Source organism: Sinocyclocheilus anshuiensis, unplaced genomic scaffold (genome assembly GCF_001515605.1).
Source record: "Sinocyclocheilus anshuiensis isolate Anshui unplaced genomic scaffold, SAMN03320099.WGS_v1.1 scaffold648, whole genome shotgun sequence".
NCBI lineage: Eukaryota > Metazoa > Chordata > Actinopteri > Cypriniformes > Cyprinidae > Sinocyclocheilus > Sinocyclocheilus anshuiensis.
In genome coordinates, this window is record NW_015557156.1 from 842,151 (window position 1) to 863,705 (window position 21,555).

The 21,555-nt window shown below is 37.2% G+C and overlaps 2 protein-coding genes across 2 annotated transcripts in view; both read left to right on the forward strand.

The window, feature by feature from the left end:
* The window catches only part of LOC107678183 (non-homologous end-joining factor 1-like), a 13,563-nt gene extending 5,956 nt beyond the window's left edge, over positions 1 to 7,607 (forward strand). Inside the window, exons 5-7 of the mRNA XM_016473363.1 lie at positions 6,212 to 6,395; positions 6,881 to 6,963; positions 7,416 to 7,607. Of these exons, the coding sequence (XP_016328849.1) occupies positions 6,212 to 6,395; positions 6,881 to 6,963; positions 7,416 to 7,508 (360 nt within the window). The 3' untranslated portion in view covers positions 7,509 to 7,607. The remainder of the gene's footprint in view (positions 1 to 6,211; positions 6,396 to 6,880; positions 6,964 to 7,415) is intronic.
* A 3,141-nt stretch (positions 7,608 to 10,748) lies between these two features.
* Positions 10,749 to 20,992, forward strand: LOC107678182 (indian hedgehog B protein). Its single transcript, XM_016473362.1, has 3 exons — positions 10,749 to 11,124; positions 18,052 to 18,313; positions 20,307 to 20,992. Exons 1-3 carry the CDS (start codon positions 10,825 to 10,827, stop codon positions 20,990 to 20,992), a joined length of 1,248 nt encoding a protein of 415 aa, XP_016328848.1. The 5' UTR covers positions 10,749 to 10,824.
* Positions 20,993 to 21,555: the final 563 nt, after the last annotated feature.

The following is a 21,555-nucleotide window of genomic DNA, read 5'->3' on the forward strand; positions in this document are numbered from 1 at the left end:
ACCTGTACAGTGTGTGTGTGTGTGTGTGTGTGTGTGTGTGTGTGTGTATGATTTTTCAGTATTATTTACACCGGATCTGCATTTTTAGGTTTAAAAAAAAAATTTTGTTATAAGAGACAACTTGGTAGACAACTAGGAGTGAACTTGGTTTTCAAGTCAATGAAGTTGTGAAAGCTGAATGTAACATATTTGACAAGCCAAACATTTAGGCCACACAATTAACTTAATTCCATAAAATAAGTATAATGAACTACTCAAAAATCATTTTGAATGTCTCCAGCACATTTAATAATCACTCAAAAATCAAACATATTTTCTGCCCTTATTTAAGTTTGATAACATAAATGTTTAATTTTCCAATAAAATATGAAAATGTTGATACATTAAATATTAAGCAGCACAACTATTTTCAACATAGATAATAATAAGAAATGTTTCTTAATTATTGAAAGATAATGTGACACTGAAGACTGGTGTAATGGCTTCTGAAAATTCAATTTGCAATCACAAATAAATTATACTTTAAAATATATTCAAACAGAAAACAGTTATGTTACATTGTAATTATATTTCACAATTTTTACTGTATTGTTGATTAAATAAATGCAGCCTTGATGAGCATAAAGGACTAAAAAATTACCAACTCCTATATAAGGCCAGTGTAGTGTATAATGTATAATAGCAAATATACTGTATTTACACTATATAGAAGTTGAAAATGGTGATAAACTGCAGAATTGTCCTAATTAATTAAATCACTTCAGTGAATTAGACTTTGAATTAGATTTTTTTAAGTGGCAATAATTGTCATATTTGCTTTCTCCATCTCAGAGAAATTATTTAAATGATTTATTAATTTATCATTATTAGCAGAAATGGATAAACCTTTAAAAAAGGAGCACATTTGCTACCTCCTAGTCCATGGTTTGGAAATGCCTCCAAATTTTTAACAATACTTGTTGTGTCTATTGAAATGTGAACTTTCACGTTATTTGATTATTATTTTTTTTGGACACATCAAAGTCATTTGACTGCCGCTGTCTCACAATACAATGGGAAATTCCACTCCACTCTGAAGAATCATTTAAGACCCAAGTCAGAATTAAAATGAAGGTGTGTTTGGAAAAATGTCTCACTGAAATGCCAAACAAACATAGCAAGTCTCTGGAAAAATAGAGGCCGTTCTTAAGATTCCTGATCGGCAGAAGCCTGGATGAGAGTGTGTTTGATGGATAGATGGATAGGCCTGTTTGAAGTGCTGTCTTTAACCGGTCAAAACTTAAGAGAAGACATGTTCCCATGAGTTCGTAAAGTTGAGTTTGAAAGACTGAGAATGTCTACCCCAGACCGGTGACGCATGCTCAGGTTTTGTGAGGGGAGAGGAGAGTGTGAACGTTTACTTTGTGTTTTGAGTGGGTGTGTGTACTTAGCTTGATTAACACAAAGACTTGATTTAGGGTCAGTATTAGTGTGCATGCCGTCCTCTTTGCAGGTCTTTTGGGGTTGAATGTATTTAGGTGTGAATGTGTTTCAGTGACGCAAACTGTTGGTTTTTTAAGGTTTGAGGCATAAAAAGAGAAAATTTGACCGGGTGAGTTGAGAAACCAGTTTGGGTTTGGCACTGACGGCGTGACCCTTCCCACCTCCACACCGAAAGACCAGCAAAAACACCCCAAACCATCCTCTCTATCTGAGACATATATACATTTAGATGTCTTTCTTCACATGGTTTTAGTCCAAGTTATTACTATAAACAATGGGCAAATTTAGTTCGAGAGTTTAGAGATTCTTATGTTCTGCATTTATTTGATCAAAACAACAGTAAAAACAGTAATATTGTGAAATATTACTGCATTTTAAAAAAACTGTCCTTTATATTTATATATATTTTAAAATGTAAATTATTCCTGTGATGCAAAGCTGAGTTTTCAGCATCATTACTCCAGTATCCAATGTCACATGATCCTTCAGAAATCATTCTAATATGATGATTTTGTGCTCAAGAAACATTTATTTTTATTATTGTTGAAAACAGTTCTGCTGCTTAATATTTTTTGTTGAAACTGGTATTTATTTCAGGATTTTTTGACAAACAGAAAGTTCAAAAGAACAGCATTTATTTGAAATAAAAGTCTAATGTCACATTATAAATGTATTTACTGTCACTATTAATAAATTTAATGCACCCTTGCTGAATTTGTTGCTACTGACCTGAGTCAAAAGAGCTGACCTCTAGTCTCTAGATAAGGCTCAGGTCTTCCTTTCAAACTAAAATGGTGATATTTGTTCACCTTGCTTTTATCTTCTGTCAAGTAAAATAGTATTTTAGCAGTATTCAATCTTTGTTTTATTTACAAAATAATTTTTAAATAAAAATAAGTTTTTACAATGCGCCAGTACTTATAAGGGGGTTGATGTGTGTATCTTCATACTCTCTTCTCCTGGATTTTCCTTCTTGCCACATGAGCAACATCACCCATACTGAGTGAAACTGCAGGATAAACAACACAAGAATGAGGAATTTAGGCTTTTTGTGACAAAGATGTGTGCTGTTGCCCCAAACAGAAATAGCTTTTTCATTGTCTTCTCAAGACATTTCTTAATATCATAGTATGTATGTTTTCTTAGATCACTTTTGGTGATCTTAGAAGAGGAAAAAAAATCAAAACTGTTAAACAGTATGCAAATGTGGGAGGGGTTTAGTATCTATCTTTCTACCTATTTACACTACCATTCAAAGGTTTGGTGTCAGTAAGATTTAAAAAATGAATACTTTTATTCAGCAAGGATGCATTAAATTAATCAAAAGTGACATTAAAGACATTTATAATGTTACCAAATATTTCAAATAAACGCTGCCGCAAAAATATTAAGCAGTACTGTTTCTTGAGCAGCAAATAACATATCAGAATGATTAGTGAAAAATCATGTGACACTGAAGACTAGAGGAACGATGCTGAAAATTCAGCTTTCTAAAGTAAAATTCAGGGGGTAAAGTAGGAGAAAACACATCCCCCGTAACACTGTGAGTGTGTGTTTTATTGTTAGACACCAGGATCTGTCAGGTGTCCATGCCTTAATTCCAGCTAAAGCTCAAGACATCTTCCTGTAACTGAAGCTCTTGGCTCCTGGCTTTTATAATCACCCCAATCTGATAACCATGAAACCCATTCAGGACCGCTTCTCGAGGTCAGATGTCTCTCTTTCTGTTATTCCTTCTCTCTCTGGTCCAGGTTTCCACAGGGTGAGGGAGCTCTGATCTGTAATTAGCTAGCTGTAGCTGGGCTGCGGTTTACTCTGCCTACTTTGAACCCCTGAGAAGAGCTGCCCTGCCAGCCAGAACAAGAGTAAGATCCCGTCAAACACCAGTCTCTCTCGTAAATGTAATAGATGGAATGGAAACATTGTACAAAATGTAAAAATAGATAGCAACATGAGATAACAACTACATTGTTATGCTTTCTAAAGCAATAGTGGTGTTTGCTTGTGCAGAAGTTTTGCCCAAGACAAAAACATGGCTCAGTCCCTCCTTCACTGTACATCTATGGGAGGTTTTACCTGTTTTATTGCTGCAAAAATTGTCCAGTCAAGTAGAAAAGTAAACACAGCTCTCCTCAACAGGCCACATAATTTGTTCTAAGGTTTGTTTAAATCCCTAACCCTCAGTATGATAATAATGTGATGTTTGTCTTAGTACGCACCACTAATAAAGAAATCTAGGGAGTGTGAGACAGAGGCTGAACTGAGAGGAAGAGGTAATAGATATTTTTAGGAGGGGGTTTGCCTGAATGAGAGTGAGGACAGATTTATAGAGGACTGTAAAATGAAGCTCTTCTCTGGGTTTAATCCATGACACCCATTTAAGACTTCACCTGCCTTTATTTGTTTCCCTATAGATAGTGTGTGTGTGTGTGTGTGTGTGTGTGCAGGTTTATATATCCTGGTGGGGACTTAAACCTGAATACACACAGACTCATGGGGACTCGTGTCATGGTGGGGACTTAAATTGAGGTCCCCATGGGTACAAAAGCTTGTGTGTGTGTGTGTGTGTGTACTTGGTTTCAATTCAGGTAATAAAAGAAAACATGCAGTTTATTCATATTTATTGTTAGTGATTTTGGGGCTGGCAATGTGGGTTTTTTATGTTAACTTTTATTTGCAATAACAATCTAAATCTGAATCATGAAATCTGTTAAAGATAGGTCTGGGTCATATTTCACCACTAAATTAAAAATAATAAAAATTGATCTGTATAGATAGCAACTTTGCAGAAAATTAAGATTTATTTATTTATTTTTTTTTAATAATTCTTTTATTCAGCAAGGATGCATTAAATTGATCCAAAGCACCAGAGATATTTAGAATGTACAAAAACACTGAAACTTTTGTTTTACCATCATAGGAATAAATTATTATTATTTTTTAATTAAATGTAATCTAAAATATATTCAAATAGAAACAGTTATTTTAAATTGTAATAATATTTCACAATATTAATAATTGTAATGAATTTTCACAAAGAATTATGCTGCTATGATGTCAAAATCAAATGTCTCTGATTTGTCTTTGGGCACTAGCTTTGTAGGGTGTACCAACCAAATTTGTATATGTATATATATTATAACATTTATATACGCATATTTGAGATTGCAATAATAGTAATAGATACTACCACAAAATGCATTCAATGTATGAATCTACAGGATAAGTAATTTTGAGTTTCAAAGTTAATGAATTAGTCACAATTTTGGTAGTGTGTCTCAATATCTTACTGCACACTCAGAAGTATATACTTGCCCTTCACCAACAAAGTGTAGAACTCAGAACAAGAATCAGGACGCTCTCTGGAATCTTCCATTAGTTTAGGGTTCTTCCACAAACCACTAAAAACCAGCCAATGCTGTTTACCTGCTATGAATAGGTGTATCAACATGATGCACTAACACATGAACCGCTTTTCCTGACACTTCCCTCTCTGATGCACACAGATGATGGTGCATGATCATCTGACCTGGTTCTAGTGTGATTGTACAGCGCACATATAATCAATTTCAGTTTTAAATCTCACACGTTTTCAGCAGAACAACTTAATTGCTCAAATGATATGACAAGAAGATGAAAAAAATGAAAGGATCGGGAGTGGAGAAATGATTTGAGGGGAGACAGGAAGTGCACACTCATGAACTGTGGCTTCTATCCTCACATTGCCCTCTCTGTCCCCAAAGAGGAACTCAAAGCATTCATTTATTTTTGTGATATTTCAACAAACAAATAATAAAAATAAATCAATGTAAACCCCAAATGTCTACACGTATATTTAGGGGCCCTTCATTCATCCAGTGGTCACCAATCTCACCAGGTCAATATTTGGCAAGCTAATTTTGAGAATCTGTCCTCTCTGTTGTGAAAGAGAATGTGTTTGGGAAATGTGTGAATGCAGTCATCTTTACCGTTACCCTGTTGAACTTGCGGTCACCCAACCTTTACCATTAAGACTTCTTTGTAGTTGCATTTTTTGTTACCATTAAGAACATTTCACTCCCAAATTCTAAATTGTCATAATGCATACACATGGTTTTGTTTTAAAATGGCTTTCATTTTATTCAGGCTAAATTTAATTTGAATTCTATGTACTTTCTTCTCTTTTTTTTTTTTCAGTGTACTTTATACTGACACCTATCAATGTGGATGCAGCATCATGCATTGAAAATGTTTCTGGTTACCAGTGGCACTGTAGAAACAGCCTGTTCTCAGGCATAACTATGATTCATTTATTCTGCAGCTTAAAGTGTCAGATAATAGGGGGGGTTATGGAGATAAAGTGATTAGTGTTTGACTGGTCGTGTGATCTTAACAACATGGTGGCCACACTTACATAGAGAAAAGATTCTATCAGGGAATTGATAGGACTGGAATCTTCATCTTATGTTGCACGGAATATTAGAATGATTTCTGAAGGATCATGTGACACTGAAAACTGGAGTAATGATGCTGAAAATTCATATTTGCCATCACATACCCATTACCCATACATATATACCCAAAAATATAATATTACAAGAGCAATTTTTCCATTTAAAAAATTTTCCTTCTGAAGAAATGGCACTCAGAAAAGTAATAGTCCAAGACAGTTCCTCTATGGAGACTAATAAGTAATTAAATGTCTCCTCTTTCTTTATGGTGTGGTCATTTTCTCTTTTCTGTCTACTAGATTGTTCCACAGATGGGTGTGACGCTGGACAGTTTGGGTTTTGACTCAGAGTTGCAGGCACTGTATATGGCCGTGAGCTTGGGGAAAACAGGTCAGAAACGCAAACACTCTCCTGACAGCAACCCTGCGGCAGAAGACAACCACGTCTCTGAACATCACCAACACATCACTGATGTCCCCACAGGTTACTGCCTCACTGACTCTGAGCTTACTACACGAGTTAAAGGAGTCATTCCAAACCTGTATGTCTGGGGAACACAAAAGGAAATGTTTTGCAGAATGTCCTGGCTGCGCTCTTTTCCATAGAATGAGCGAGGGAACGGGTGTTGTTACACTGTATTGCACCTGTATACGGCCAGGTTTGACATTGGTCTTATCAAACATCATTGGCTGTTGCTGTGTGTCATAACCAAACATTATGGGCATCAAACGCATATAAAGGCACCACATGTGAACACATGCATAGAAATGTCTTAAATTATGGCTATGCATACAAAGCTATTGTATAGCTTCGGGATTTGTATGGAACACTCTTATGGTGCCTTTTTGTCTCCTTTTGTGTTCCACTGATACATTAAAGTTATATGGGTTTGGAACAACATGAGTGTGACTTAATGATGACATTTGTCATTTTTGAGCATTGCTTGTCTTGTCTGCTGTGCTGTGCAGATGTGGGTTCTTCACTGGCTTCTCAAGAACAGAATGATGTCAAAGCATCATCAGGAAGACCTCAGGTGGCAGACAGTAAACAGGTTTGTTTTTTAGTTTTTCTTTTAATTTAACAAATGAAATATTTGATTGATTCTATCAGAGGACTGTCATGCCATGAACCCAATGTTGATCGTTGATGAGCCTTTAGGCTGGTTGAGTTTGACCTCTATTTGTTTTTGCAAGTTCAACAAAAGAACTATTTAAACATGCATCTAAACAGGCTACAAAATGTTACTCACCTTGATGTGATTAAAGTAATATTCTGGGTCGAATATAAATTAAGCTCAACAAAACATGTACAAAAATGCACCTACAATGGAAGTCTATGGGGCAACCATTATATGACTTGCAGATATAAATCGAGCTATGAGTCAAAATCATTTTCTGTGGCAATTAACAGAAATGCTAAAGATTAAAGTTTAAATTATCAATGGTTTTGGACCCAGATTATTCCTTTGAGAGAATTCAAACCAATTCTGAATGATTCTTTCAGGCTGTCCCATCACCATCAACTGCTGCTGCTGGTTCTGAGGACCGTTCCACCTCACAGCCGAAGAAGAAGAAAGCAGTGGGGCTTTTTCGGTGACAGTTCATGCTTCTGAATCAGAATAGTGCACATATGGACCCTTTTATCTTCTGAATGCTTTATAAACATTTTTATTCTTTTTAGGTTTGATTTTTAAGTGATGATGGACATTTTATTATTGTATTTTAGTCTGTATGCCCATCTTAATGTTTTAAAAGTAATGAATAAAATATTGCATTGTTCTCATTGGTAGGGTTGATGCACCCCAACTGGCAGCATGTGAAAAAATTACAGATGCTCAGAGTATGCATAAGATGAGTTGCAATTTCAAATCTGAGCGTCTACTTTTACGCAATGTTTAGAAGTCAAGATGCACAGGTTTCTATTAGTCTGTTGGGAGGATAACTGTGTTTTACAGGGTACGGACTGCTACAACCAGTGCTTCTAAGAAAGAAGGCAAGACAAAAGTTTGTGGCAGTAGATGTCTAGAGTTTAGTTTGAGGCCCTTGCTAGCAAGTAAATGTGATATGCTTGAGCACAAATGTACGTTCCGCTTCATATTCCGTAAAATCATCAGGACTTTTGAATGGACGGAAATTCTGACCACAAACCCAACAGACATATTCCACTAATTTCTTTGGTTTTGGCTTTGCCTTTGTTAGAATAAGCTACCACTTTGTTTCACGTCGTTCTATTATCCTAGTATTGTTGATTTATCCATCTCTAAACATAACATAAAAAGTGAATTGTGGTTAATTGTTTGACCTGTTAGCGAGATGCCTCCTCATCTAATTCAGCCTAGAGTAAGCTTTAAAGTGGACCAGACGGCATGCCAATAGTCAACAGTCTGACTCTGTGAAACTACTCTAAAACCTACTGAATTAAATATGAAATGCACGATGCTTTAAATCTAGTTGTAGACTGATAGAAGGATCTGGGTAATCCCTTTTTACTGTAGTATTTTTGCTGTCCACAGATTATTTTCTGATGCCTGGCCAAAACACTCTAATTAAAATGTATTCAGCAATACCAGTAACATCTTCAAGATGTCAACAGTGTGGTCACAGCGGACCAGAAAAAATGTCTGCGCCACTGAAGGAGACACAGAACTGTCATAATTTTCCTACCAGTATCATTTGGTAATAGTTCTGGCATTTAACTGGTGATTCGTCTTCAGTGGAGAAGCCATTAGTGTTATTTTAAAGACATTAGAGTTCCTGGGAGGGACGGCACTTCACGTCTTGTCTCCAGTGTCTGTCAGTGAAACTAAACCTGACCACCAATCACTGCACGTCTCGATCTGGAATACATTGTTGAACACTATTACTGAATCCAATTTTTACTGAAGAAGAAAAAAAAGGATTCAGAAATCATGTGAGGTGGGACATAATTGTTCCAGGTGGGACATGGTTGTCCTTTAAATAACATGAAGTAAATAAGCAGTTAACAGTCAGTTTATAATTGACACAATGATCTGTCATTCAGAAAAGTGGGACTTTTTAAAATTGTTCTGATGGATTTGGATCATAAATCACCGCTCTTTTATAAGCTAACATATAATGAAACATGTCATCCAGTACTAGAGCCTTGCTATTTCCTGACAGCCACATTGTAGTGATTGGTTTTACGTGACTTCTAGCTACACCAAGCTGGTCATTTATGGTCAGCAGCTGGTCAAAGCTTATTTAGATGATGGATCAGCAAGACTTCAAGCTTGTGTGGCCACAGATGACCTGGTAGACCTTCCTCAAGACCACTTTGCACCAGTAACAAACCATCTACCAAGTTCCAAACACCTTGACCACCTCAAGCCGAAATGATTGATTTTTTTTTCAGTAGGGATATGATTAATTTGACAAAATGTAATTTATAAATAGCAATAAATTGTTAAATATTTTTGTAGTTTCAGTTGCAGCAAATGTATTATCTAAACACTAAACCACTGTCCCACTTTTGCTGATGATCTGTCCCACCTTAGTCAAGTGTTCCACAAACTGTCCTATTCTCACAGTCCACCTTAACAAAACCAGTTTACATGCAGTAAATAAAAAGTAAATGCATAAAAAAATAAAACAGTTAATAATTATTAATTGTCATTATTAATAAAAAAGTTAACACCTTTAATAAAAAAGTGAAACGAACATTAATGAAAAGTTTTAGTGGTTTAATAATGAGCATCAATAATAATAAAACATTTTTATTTTAAAATTCTATTTTTTAAATAGTACGAAATTAATTTAAAGATTAAAAATATATCCATTATTTTTATAGAATTTATAGAAAATGTTTATGCTGCACTGTCACACTTGCTGATGACCGAGCCGAAAAAAGTGTCACAAATGATCAAACTACTATTGTATGGTCCACCTTAACCAAATCAGTATACGAATAAAAATTGGAAATAAATACGAATACAATTACAAAAAAAAATTAGAAATAAACTGAAGATCTAATATAATAATTGCATTATTCATTAAATAAATTAATACAATTTTAATGGATTAATAATGCATTAAAATGACAAATTTATTTAATTTTAAATATAAAAAAAAAACTTAACGATCTTTGAAAAATAAAAACTCAAGTTGTCAGTTAGTCATATTAAAGATTCATTGTCTCCAAGTGATAGCTGTGTGTGTGTTTAAGTACTCTACGTGTGCTGACGTACCGTTGACAGGCAGTAGTAAGTAGAGCATTGCTGCTAAGGTTCAAAGGACTGGACACATCAGGGTCCGAGAGTCCAGACCTGTAATGCGCCTCCTGTTTGTCTCGTGTCTTGGCAGCCGCCGGTTGCGGTACAAGGGGAGAGCGGCAGGGCTGATAAAGCGCGTCTGCCCGGAGGAGGGCAAAGGCATACAGAGGGCAGGACTGGCAGGGTGCGGCTGCTTCAGTAGCATCTGAGCTCGGGTCACTTCCATTTCCATCTCAACTGAGAGCTGCGCGCCACAGCGCAGTAGTCAAACAGCCGAGCCGGGAGCCAGAAACCGCTGCGGGACGCGCACTCTGACCGCGGCTCTGCGCAACCAGGACCCGCCTGCAGGCGATTCTAAACCCGCTTGCCAAAATAAACGGAACTTCTCTATTTATTCCCCCTGTCTCCGCTTGGACTGAGAGAAAGCGAGTTTTACAGACCTGAGGGGAGGACCGACGAGCTGGCACCAGCCTCGCCGCCTGAGGAACCCTACGTTTGTCGGGGTGTCTTTCCGTGCGTAAAACGATGGTGAGCGCCAGGTGTCCTAATAGACTGGTCCTCCTCCCCCTCCGGTGATCTTGCGCGGGGACTGAAGCTGAGATTGGGGGGAGGAGGGTCGCTTTACCATCATCTTCACCATCTTTGACACTCCATCTTTTGGAGTGCCCGCTGGCACCGGTTGGCATGAGACTCTCCACAGCGGCGGCGCTCCTCACCGGCTTCATCTTGGCTTTCTCGCCGGCGTACGACAGCTGTGGTCCGGGCAGAGGTTACGGCAAGAGACGGACTCCAAGGAAACTCACGCCTCTCGCCTATAAGCAGTTCAGTCCAAACGTTGCCGAAAAAACGCTGGGAGCCAGTGGGAGATATGAGGGGAAGATAACCCGCAACTCCGAGCGCTTTAAAGAGCTCACGCCCAACTACAATCCAGACATCATCTTCAAGGATGAGGAGAACACAGGTGCGGACCGCATGATGACGCAGGTGAGGCAGACACACGCAGAAATGTTTCATCAGAGCAATTAGGTCGGCTAAGTGTTAATTTATTACTTATTAGTTGAGATTTCTATCCAAAAGGACTTGCATTACACTCTCAGAAAAAAAGGGTAACAGCGGTACTCAAATGTACAAAACCTAAAAGATACATGTTTGTACATTATTTACCCCTGAATAGTATTTAATAGTGCTTTAAAAGCACATGTTAGTTAGTATTACAGTCCAAGCAAGAGTTGTGTACCTTTCTGAAAGTGTAACGTGTGGTTAGTTCACCCAAAAATGACAGTTCTTTACTCACCCTATGACATTCTTAACCAGTGTGGCTTTCCTTCTTCAGGTGAACATACAAGAAGATATCTTGAGAAATGTCTTTGTGTTTTCTGTCCATTCGGTGGAAGTCAATTGTAACCAAATGTTTGTTCGGTTACAAACGTTTTTTAAAACATCTTCATTTGTGTTCCGCAGAGGAAAGAAAGTCATACAAGTTTGGTCAATCAGGTTTGGACCTGCAACCCTTACCAACCCAGATCTTTAAGCTACACCACTCTATGCTTCATGCAGTATACTATTACTACTCCTACTGTTTAATTTTATAGTAAAGTTGCCCTTTCAAGATCAAGTGCATTAGTTCAGGGTACTGTCACTTAGGCTAAAAATTGTAGTGGACATCAGTAAATGTAGGCATCCTTGAGATAATTCAGAAAATATGGTAAAGAAGGTCTGTTTCAAATTTAATCCAAACTGACTTCAGTTATAACATCTGGGTCAACATGTGGTGAAGGGTCTTTATCAGTGGCAGAATGGTGATAGTTCATGGATGAGTGAGGCTTGAACCTGCAACCCTAAGTTTCCAATCCAGATCTTCAACATAGACAGTACTACAATATTTTCAATGCTGTTATTTAATTTACCATACAGTGTGTTTTGTATTTGCCCAATAAATCAGGGTACCGTACATTGTCATACTGTCAAAAGTGTAGTGGAGATCAATAAATGTCAGGGATTTGGTTTTGGAATGTTCTTGAGATAATTCTGAATATATGGTCAAGAAAATATGCTGATTTATCATTCATTGTGTAGTTGAGACTTTCATCCAAAGTGAACTTAGAGATAGACCACCTGGAATAACAAGTGGTTTAGAGTCAGTAGTATGTTGAGTTTATGGCTCAATCACTGTGGGGTTCAAATCTACAACCCTTAAGTCACCTTCCCAGACCTCTGTCAATGTGGACCCTTTGTTCAAGTCACTTTTTTTATTCTGTCTTATAAATGAAAAATGGTCATGGACGCTGATGCATGTGGGCATATTAGAGACCACTTTTTTTCTCACTGAAAAGTGAAAAACCTTGAGTTCATTCAAGGTTTCAGGTCTTTCAGTCTTCATAACAGAGTATATGGGGGCAGGTTTCATCAAATTAAAGACACAGTAGTCGTCGGGTTATTTTATAACCGCATATTTGAACTTTCTCCCATGGGGCTCTTGCTCAATTTATGTGAATGAATAAACGCAAAAGGGGTGACTGTCAATAAAGTGGAAGGGAAACCTGAAACGTTTAATTAAAACAGTGCCGTCGCTGTTTTAAGCACGATTGGAAAAGAAAACATTAAAACGGCTCTTGTAGATTGAGCATGACCTGTGACTGTTTTAATGTTTACCCGTATGCCTAAACACGACCGCTTGTGATTAACGGCGTACACCCCCTTTTTGAACCGTCAGATATTTTTTTTACGACGTTGATGTGGTACCTAGTGGAATTTATTTGACTCCAATCTCCCCCTCACCTAAAAGTATTTATATCAGCTATTTTCCCCTGAATGCCCACATGTTAATATCCAGGAGAGCCACGTGGGAACTGAGGAGGGGCTCGTAGATCTCACCCTGTCTTTACCTGTCACCTCTCCGGCGAGCGCCGCGCTCGTTTACCTGAGCCTCGCACGATTTATGAGGGCCAACCTGCGGCGACTGCTGGAGACAACCTCTGGTCTGTTTTTCCTTTTTATTCTGTGTTATTTTTTTGTTTGTTTTTGGGGCATACGTGTGTAAAAATAGTCGGCTTCACATGCATTTAAGCCTTAATTACACACATATTTTTCTCCACCTTATTTTTGATTCAGCGGCGAGTGGCCCCGGCGCTCTCATACAAGCGCGAGTGTTCAGGGCCCCGCGCCGTCGGTGCGCGCAGGGTGAATGTTTGTGTAGCCCGCGGTTAGTGTGAAGGCTCTCCTCCTAAAAACCCGTCGATCTCTGCTTTGAAAGTAAAACTAACAGAGTTCTCGGGCTGATTTATGAAGTCCAGTTCACTTTTGCAACCACAACGAAAAAAGCTGAAAATCCACACTGCTTTGTGAATAGGCATCTATTACAGCTCGCAGAGTCGCTTTTCTTATCGTCCAATCCGGAGACGTGCTCGGAAAATCGTCTTCATAAATATCTATATTTGTATTCTTATAACTAAAAACACATCTTTTTCCATTCAGATTGGCATTTCTGACAGCATGCCAAATGCACATATTTCTAGTTAACCATAAACTACCGTTTCCTTCTGCAGGTCACCATAAACCGGTTCTGCAGTCTTAGAGTTTATCGATCTTGGTCTTTTTAAGATTCACAGCAGCACTTCAAGGTTCAGGAGTTCGTTGTTTGAACTTTTGGAATGGGGAAGACTTGACATTTTTAAAACGTCGCTTAGCTCCACTCTCTTATATGTGGAGTGGGCAAGATGCATCTAAAATAGTATTCGGTCCCCCAAATCTCACAAGGGACAGTGAGGGTTTTGTTCTTTAAAGAAAATTTACCAAGAAATTAAACTTCAGTCATTCTGGTGTTCCAAGCCCGTATGATTTTCAAAGGAGATCTATTTGAAAAAAAGTCCACACTGCTTTATTCCATATAATGGAATCATTCTCTAGAAATCCTGGCCTTTGCCACAGAATTCCAATCTCGTTTGCTTGTCTGCATATTCAAACTTACTTACGTGTTAGAACCAGCATTTGGCATCTGATTTCAAACCTGGTGCGCTTTGTCTTCTCCTGCAAGTTTAAATATGCACAAACGCAAATGAAATCTATAGAGTTGTGCAGTGATGACGTACTTTTGTAGGCCAAGCTGGAAGTTATAGTAGCTTAACCCTGCTTCCCTTGACAAAAAAGCCAATAGGATATATGCTCTATAATCTATAAAATCTGTTCATCAAGATAATCTTTATAAATGATGAATTTGAAACCTAAACACAATCTTCAGAAGTAAAAACCTAAATTACACACAACAGTTGCATGACTTCAACAGCACCACCATTAAGCTTCCAACACTTTTTTTAGTCTTTATTTAAAATCCACAAGTTGGGAAGTTCACTTCTTCACACAAAGTTATGGTTTAATTTTAGAAGACTTGAAAAAAAGTGCATGGACCACATTTATGATACATTTTTCGATCATTTCTTTTGAACTTGACAGCCCCTGGTATCTGCTACCATTACCTTTTCATTTATTATTTGAGAAAGAGCAGTGTGAACATTCTTCAAAACATCTCCATTTGGGTTCCATGGAGAAAAGCAAGCCAAGGGTTTGCATATATACAGGTTTGCATACAAGTAAGCATATTTGAGTGTGGGAGAGTGCATTATCATTGTTGACACTATGACTGTAGTCTAAGCATTTGCTGTACATGTTTTGGTTTCAGTGAACCTTGGAGACTCAACAGAGAAACCAAACACACTGGCACTGTATTTTCAAATCTCCTTTCCTCTCCAATACCAGCCTCTGGACTGGTCTGATGGTATCAACACAGACCGAGCTCAGCTCTGAGAGATAGATCCTAATAGCACAGAGACATCGAATCACTGAGCTCAGACTCAAACAGATAGTCCGCAGAGCTTTATAGAGTAGCTATTGAGTGGAAAGGTGGGTCTCCAATTCGGAGAACAGAAATAGATGGTTTGATGGCACAACTATGTAGTGAGGACTTAGGATGGCGACATCAAAGAATCTCTGCCGTCACTCAGTAAGCAATTTGTGACCACTTGGTGGTTATCCAGTGACCTTGCGTGTCTCGTGGCCTTTGGTTGAGACAGGGATTTATCAACCCATGGGCTGAGTGTGTTTGTGCTAACCACAAATGCGTCAGTTCTACAAATGGTTGTCAGGATTATATTTGCCATTGCTCACTGCGTTTCTCACCTAGCAACGGCTTGCCACAGGCTTTTTGACATGAGCGTACTAAAATCCATATTTCTTGCAGGAAATTCACAAAGTCGAGACAATGGCCTTGTGTTCTTTCTCACTCAGGCACGCAAAGCCTCCTTCTGTTTGTTTAATTGGTAACTTATGTATCAGAGTTCAGCATTCAGTTGGGTTTAAATGCTGTCACACTGGTAATTTATGCTACATAAACCACCAGAAGTACATATTTGTGACCCTGGAACACAAAACCAGTCATAAGGGTCAATTTTTGAAATTGAATTTATGCACCATCTCTAAGCTAAATAAATAAGCTTTCCATTGATGTATGATTTGTTAGGATAGGACAATATTTGGCCGAGATACAACTATTTGAAAATCTGGAATCTGAGGGTGCAAAAAAAATCTAAATATTGAGAAAATCGCCTTTAAAGTTGTTCAAATTAAGTTCTTAGCAATGCATATTACTAATCAAAAATTAAGTTTTGATATATTTACAGTAGGAAATTGACAAAATATCTTTATGGAACATGATCTTTACTTAATGTCTTGGCATAAAAGAAAAATCAATAATTTTGACCCATACAATGTATTTTTGGCTATTGCTACAAATATACCCCAGCGACTTAAGACTGGTTTTGTGCTCCAGGATCACATTTATATATTTCATTGTGAGACATTGTGACTGATCTATGAACTCGCTTTGTACTCATGTCATTAAGTTGTTTTTTTCCCCCAGACAATATAAAAGTTTTTCCACTATAATCATGGTTACTGTAATATTTTACATTACTAATTTCCTTATTAGTTCACATTGAATGCATGTTAATTATTAGCCTGGAAGAACAACAGATCATAAAACACACTTATACTGAGACACTTGCTGCTATAGCTACCTGACAATGTTATTTCAGTATCATCGATGTGCTATTATAGTTTTTATTAATAGTTTTCATTCGTTTTATTTAGATTTTTTATTTCATTTTAATTTGATTTAAAGTTGTATTAATTTTGTTGTGTGTTTTTTAGTGCTTTCAAACAATTAATCGCGATTAATCGCATCCAAAATAAAAGTTTTTGTTTACATAATATATGTATGTGTACTGTGTATATTTATTATGTATATATAAATACACACACATACAGTATATATTTTGAAAATATTTACATGTATATAAATGTATATATTTATATTCTTATATTTTATAGGGATGCACCGATACCACTTTTTTCAGTACTCGCCTGATACCGATACTTTTATTTTTGGTACTTGCCGATACCGAGTACCGATATTTAATATATAAACATAACATTTTTCTTAAATATGTACATGCATGTATTTGTATTTATTTATACATAATAAATTTACACAGTATACACATATATTATGCAAACAAAAACTTTTATTTTGGATGCGATTAATCGCTATTAATCGTTTGACAGCACTAGACTGTTTTTGAACATTTTTAAACATGTCTATATAATTTTTGATCATTATTTTAGTATTTCAAGTTAACTAAATGAAAATGAGAAATGTTGCTTTGGCAACTAGCTAAAATAAAAATAAAAAATATAAAACAAGTAAATAATTTTTTTTCTATTTTACAATATTTCAGTTAATGTTTTATTTTATTTCAAGTACTCTAAAAAATGTGTAGGATTTACTTTGAAACTATTTTCACTCAGAAATTTCTAGTAAATTTCACAAATAATTACAAAGTAATGGATATTAACACTGAATTAAACATGAAATTTTTAAAAAGAAAGACTGAGATACACAGGAGTAGAAACGATTTTCACTCAGAAATTGCTAGTAAATTTCATAAGTAATTACAATGAAGCAGCAAGTAACGCATTGAATTAAACATTCAATTTTGAAGTAGAAAGACTGAAATAGTATTGTCTTGTAAAACGTACTCCATTAATCTTTATTTACAATTTTTATTTTACATTAAGTATTTTCTCGTTAAATATAGTCCAATAGTCTTTGTGTTTTTACAGTGTAACAATGTTTTTTTTTAATGGTTTTAGTTTAAGTTAACAATAATAACGCTAGTACCCTAATAACCCTAGTTATTCATTTAATCACTTTTCACATTTGTGACCCTGGACCACAAAACCAGTCTTAAGTCGCTGGGGGTATATTTGTAGCAATAGCCAACAATACATTGTATGGATCAAAATTATCGATTTTTCTTGCCCAAATCATGGCAAAAATCATTAGGATATTAAGTAAAGATCATGTTCCATGAAGATATTTTGTAAATTTCCTACCATAAATATATCACAACTTAATTTTTGATTAGTAATATGCATTGCTGAGAACTTCATTTGTTCAACTTTAAAGGCCATTTTCTCAGTATTTAGATTTTTTTTGCACCCTCAGATTCCAGATTTTCAAATAGTTGTATCTCAGCCAAATATTGTCCTATCCTAACAAACCATACATCAATGGAAAGCTTATTTAGTCAGCTTTGATGTATAAGTGTATAAATGTGTATATATATATATATATTGTATATCATTGCTCTTTTGTTGATTTTGATTACTTCCATTGTCCTCATTTGTATATAAGCATCCGCTAAATGACTAAATGTAAATGTAAATATGTTTGATGTATATTTTGCCAGATGATGTATAAATCTCAATTTCAAAAAATTGACCCTTATGACTGGTTTTGTTGGCCAGTGTCACATTTATGCATTCTAGTAAGTGTTTCTCATGCGTTATTTTTTGCAGCGCTGTAAGGATAAGCTGAACTCCCTGGCCATCTCAGTGATGAACCTGTGGCCTGGCGTGCGTCTGCGTGTGACGGAGGGCTGGGATGAAGACGGCCATCACTCTGAAGAGTCTCTGCATTATGAGGGCAGGGCGGTTGACATCACTACCTCGGACCGCGACCGGAACAAGTACGCCATGCTGGCCCGTCTGGCAGTGGAGGCCGGCTTCGACTGGGTCTACTACGAATCCAAAGGCCACATACACTGCAGTGTCAAATCAGGTGAGAGCAGCTGTGTGTGTTTGTGCTGAGGTTGTGCAGGTGGAAATAGGTCAAGCGAGAAACAGACTACTCCTTGCAAATAAAAGGTGTGAAAGGAAAGGAAAACAAAGTTGGTGGGATATTAGCAAGTTCATTTTGAGTCACCTTGAAACACTATTTGCATCTCATTTTATTTCTGCAATCAGATGTATTTCTGTGTGAAACAGGCTATTCAATGAGAAAACAGTAGGGTGGGACTTATTTTTGGGGAATTAATTGAATTGAGAAAAGTGGGCATGGCATAAACTACTGTTCAAAAATTTGGGGTCAATGAGTTTTTTTTTAAATAAATTAATACATTTTCTCAGCAAGAATGCATTAAATTTATCAAAAGTTACAGTAAATACATTTATGATGTTACAACATATTCTGTAAGAATCCTAAAAAGATCACTGTTTCAACAAAAATATTAAGACTAGAGTAATAAATTACATTAAAAAACGAAAATATTGAAATTATTTTAAACGGAACATTTCACAATATTGTTTTTTTATTTTTATAAATTTTTATTTTTTTTCAGTAAATGCAATTTTATTTTATTCTATTTTATTTATTAATTTATTTTTAAGTCTAACCATAACTAACAAAGCTTCTCACAGACATGTAATGTGAGAAGACAAGGGCAAGAGATGGACTGTTAGAGCATGTCTATGGATACAGAAGGAATCACGTTAGATTCCTGTTTCTACACACACTGTGGATTAATGAGCTATCTAATGTAGAGAGCCATGTTTGAGTCATCTTTGGTTTCAGATGTAATTTCTTTTGCTTCACATTATTATATTAAAACACCACAATCTTGCAGCACTGGGCCGTCTGATGAATGCACACTTCTTTTTTCACCATTTCTAACATTTACTTTACCTTTCTGACTTTTCCAGCTATGCTTTACCTTGATCCTTATTTCCATGCAAGTCAACATAGGCCTCATGTAGCTTTAGCATCCATAGCCAACATGCTGTTTGATCTTTTCTAGTGATAAGAATTCATCAAACCGGGGGGAAATTCATATATTTTGTAATTTTGCTGTAAGCTAACAATATAACAACAGGGTAAGACTAAAGTCATTCTCATTCACCCTTTAAGACTTCATTGCAGCATAATATTGTGAAATGCATTAGCCATTAGCAGGCCCACAAACAATCGTCTGCATAAATGTAAAAGTAATCTGTGCACACAGAACTCGCAGAATTGGAATATTCGTCATTCGGAAACTTCCACTTCTGCATGCTCGTTTATTACATATCTTGGCCAGTAATTAAATTATAAGTATGTTTAAAGCATTGTATCATGTTTAAATGAATTCTGCAGATTTTCCTCCAAAAACAACTGAGAAATGGGGGAAAAAAAAGTCTGCAGATTGCATAGTTGTTGTTTTTTTGGCCCATCTCTTATAGAGATGTGATTTACCATTTTGTTTCTTACATGCATTGAATTTCATAATAAAATCTCTAATATTCATTATCTGTTTCTGTTTTTCCCCACTATTTTCTTTCTCTTTATTCATTTTTTCTCCTGTCCTTCCTGCTCAGATCGTTATGCAAGTCAGCTATCCCTGACCTGATCAGAAGGAACAGAGTTTTATAATCTTATATATATTGTATATCCTTATGTATATATTGCAATTTGTACAAAAACTTGAGTCTAAAGAGGCAAGATTGCTGGCAGTGCCAGTCAGAATCAGTCCACTAGGAAGCGCTCCTACACCAACGTCCCAATGAAGAAGTAGTAAAAGTCCCTGATCCTATTTACCGACTCAACCAATGACTGAGGGAAACACCATAGGACCAACCAATGAACAAAGGGTTGAAGGCCAAAGGTATATCAACTAGTCAGAAGTGAAGATTAGAAACGGGCATGGGCGTTGAATCCATTCTTTATTTCCTTAATGAAACATTTCTATTCCTTTCTTTTCATTCTTCTCTTCCATTCCATTCCTCACACTTTTCTTCAGAGCACTCAGTAGCAGCAAAGACGGGTGGCTGTTTTCCTGGAGGGGCTCTGGTGACGATGGAGGACGGCACTCATAGACCAATCCGAGACCTACGAGCAGGAGACCTTGTTCTGGCCTCGATGGGAAGTGACGGGACTGGCGAGCTCGTCTACAGCAAAGTCCTCACCTTCCTGGACCGTAGCCCCATTACCCAGAAGCACTTTTATGTGATCAGCACTGAGGATGGGGCCAGCGTCTCCTTAACGGCAGCTCATTTACTGTTTGTCTGGGTTGGAAACTGCTCCAGCGGGGGCCAGCCAAAGCCTGGATCCCTCCGGACGATATTTGCCAGTGATGCCCAGCCAGGGCAGTGTTTGCTGATCGTCGATGAAGGAGATCTCAGGAAGCGTGTTTCACGGATCACTCGAGTGGAGGTGCGGGAGGACCGGGGGGCTTACGCCCCACTTACTGCCCATGGGACTTTGGTGGTGAATGGCGTGATGACCTCGTGCTACGCTGCGGTGAATGAACCACGGCTAGCTCACTGGGCATTTGCACCTCTACGCCTGTTGTACAGCTGGACCGGACCGGATCGAATCCTTAAGAACGGCTTACACTGGTACTCTCAGGTCCTACTCAGTGTGGGAACACTACTGCTAGACTCAGAACTCTTCCATCCGTGGGCCTTAAAAGATAACGAAAGATGATGAATTGAAAACGAACTCGGAGATGAGTGAGTGGTGGGAAGACAGACAGATGGAAATGATTGAACGCTCAGGGTTTATGACTTAAAGGGATAGTTCACCCAAAAATTATTGTTCACCCATAAAAGTCATTAATTACTCACCCTCATGTCGTTCCAAACCCGTAAGACCTTCATTCATATTTGGAACTTGGAATTGGACATTTTTAATTAAATCCAAGAGGTTTCTGACCCTGCATAGACAGCAACACAACTACCACATTTAAGTCCCAGAAAGGTAGTAAGGACAGTAAGTTAAAATAGTCCATGTGTAGTCCATCAGTCGTTCAACCATAATGTTATGAAGCTACGAGAATACTTTTTGTGCACAAAGAAAACAAAAAACTGCTGACGCAGGAGCCGGTTTTCTGACGTAGAACGTTCATCATCTGTATATTCTGGTTCTAATAAGTAAGGCTGTGCAAAAAATTGCAAGTCACAATCTTCAGACATGTTTAACATGCATCTTCCTCTGCTTGCAAACAAGGTGCAGCTCATCCGGGTTCTACGTCAATAGCATCACACGCA

Excerpts from the sequence above, each read along its gene's own strand:
- LOC107678182 (XM_016473362.1), top strand. The coding sequence starts at position 10,825 with ATGAGACTCTCCACAGCGGCGGCGCTCCTCACCGGCTTCATCTTGGCT. Across the intron at positions 11,125-18,051 it reads CGGACCGCATGATGACGCAG|CGCTGTAAGGATAAGCTGAA; the intron begins GTGAGGCAGACA and ends TATTTTTTGCAG. Across the intron at positions 18,314-20,306 it reads ACACTGCAGTGTCAAATCAG|AGCACTCAGTAGCAGCAAAG; the intron begins GTGAGAGCAGCT and ends ACTTTTCTTCAG.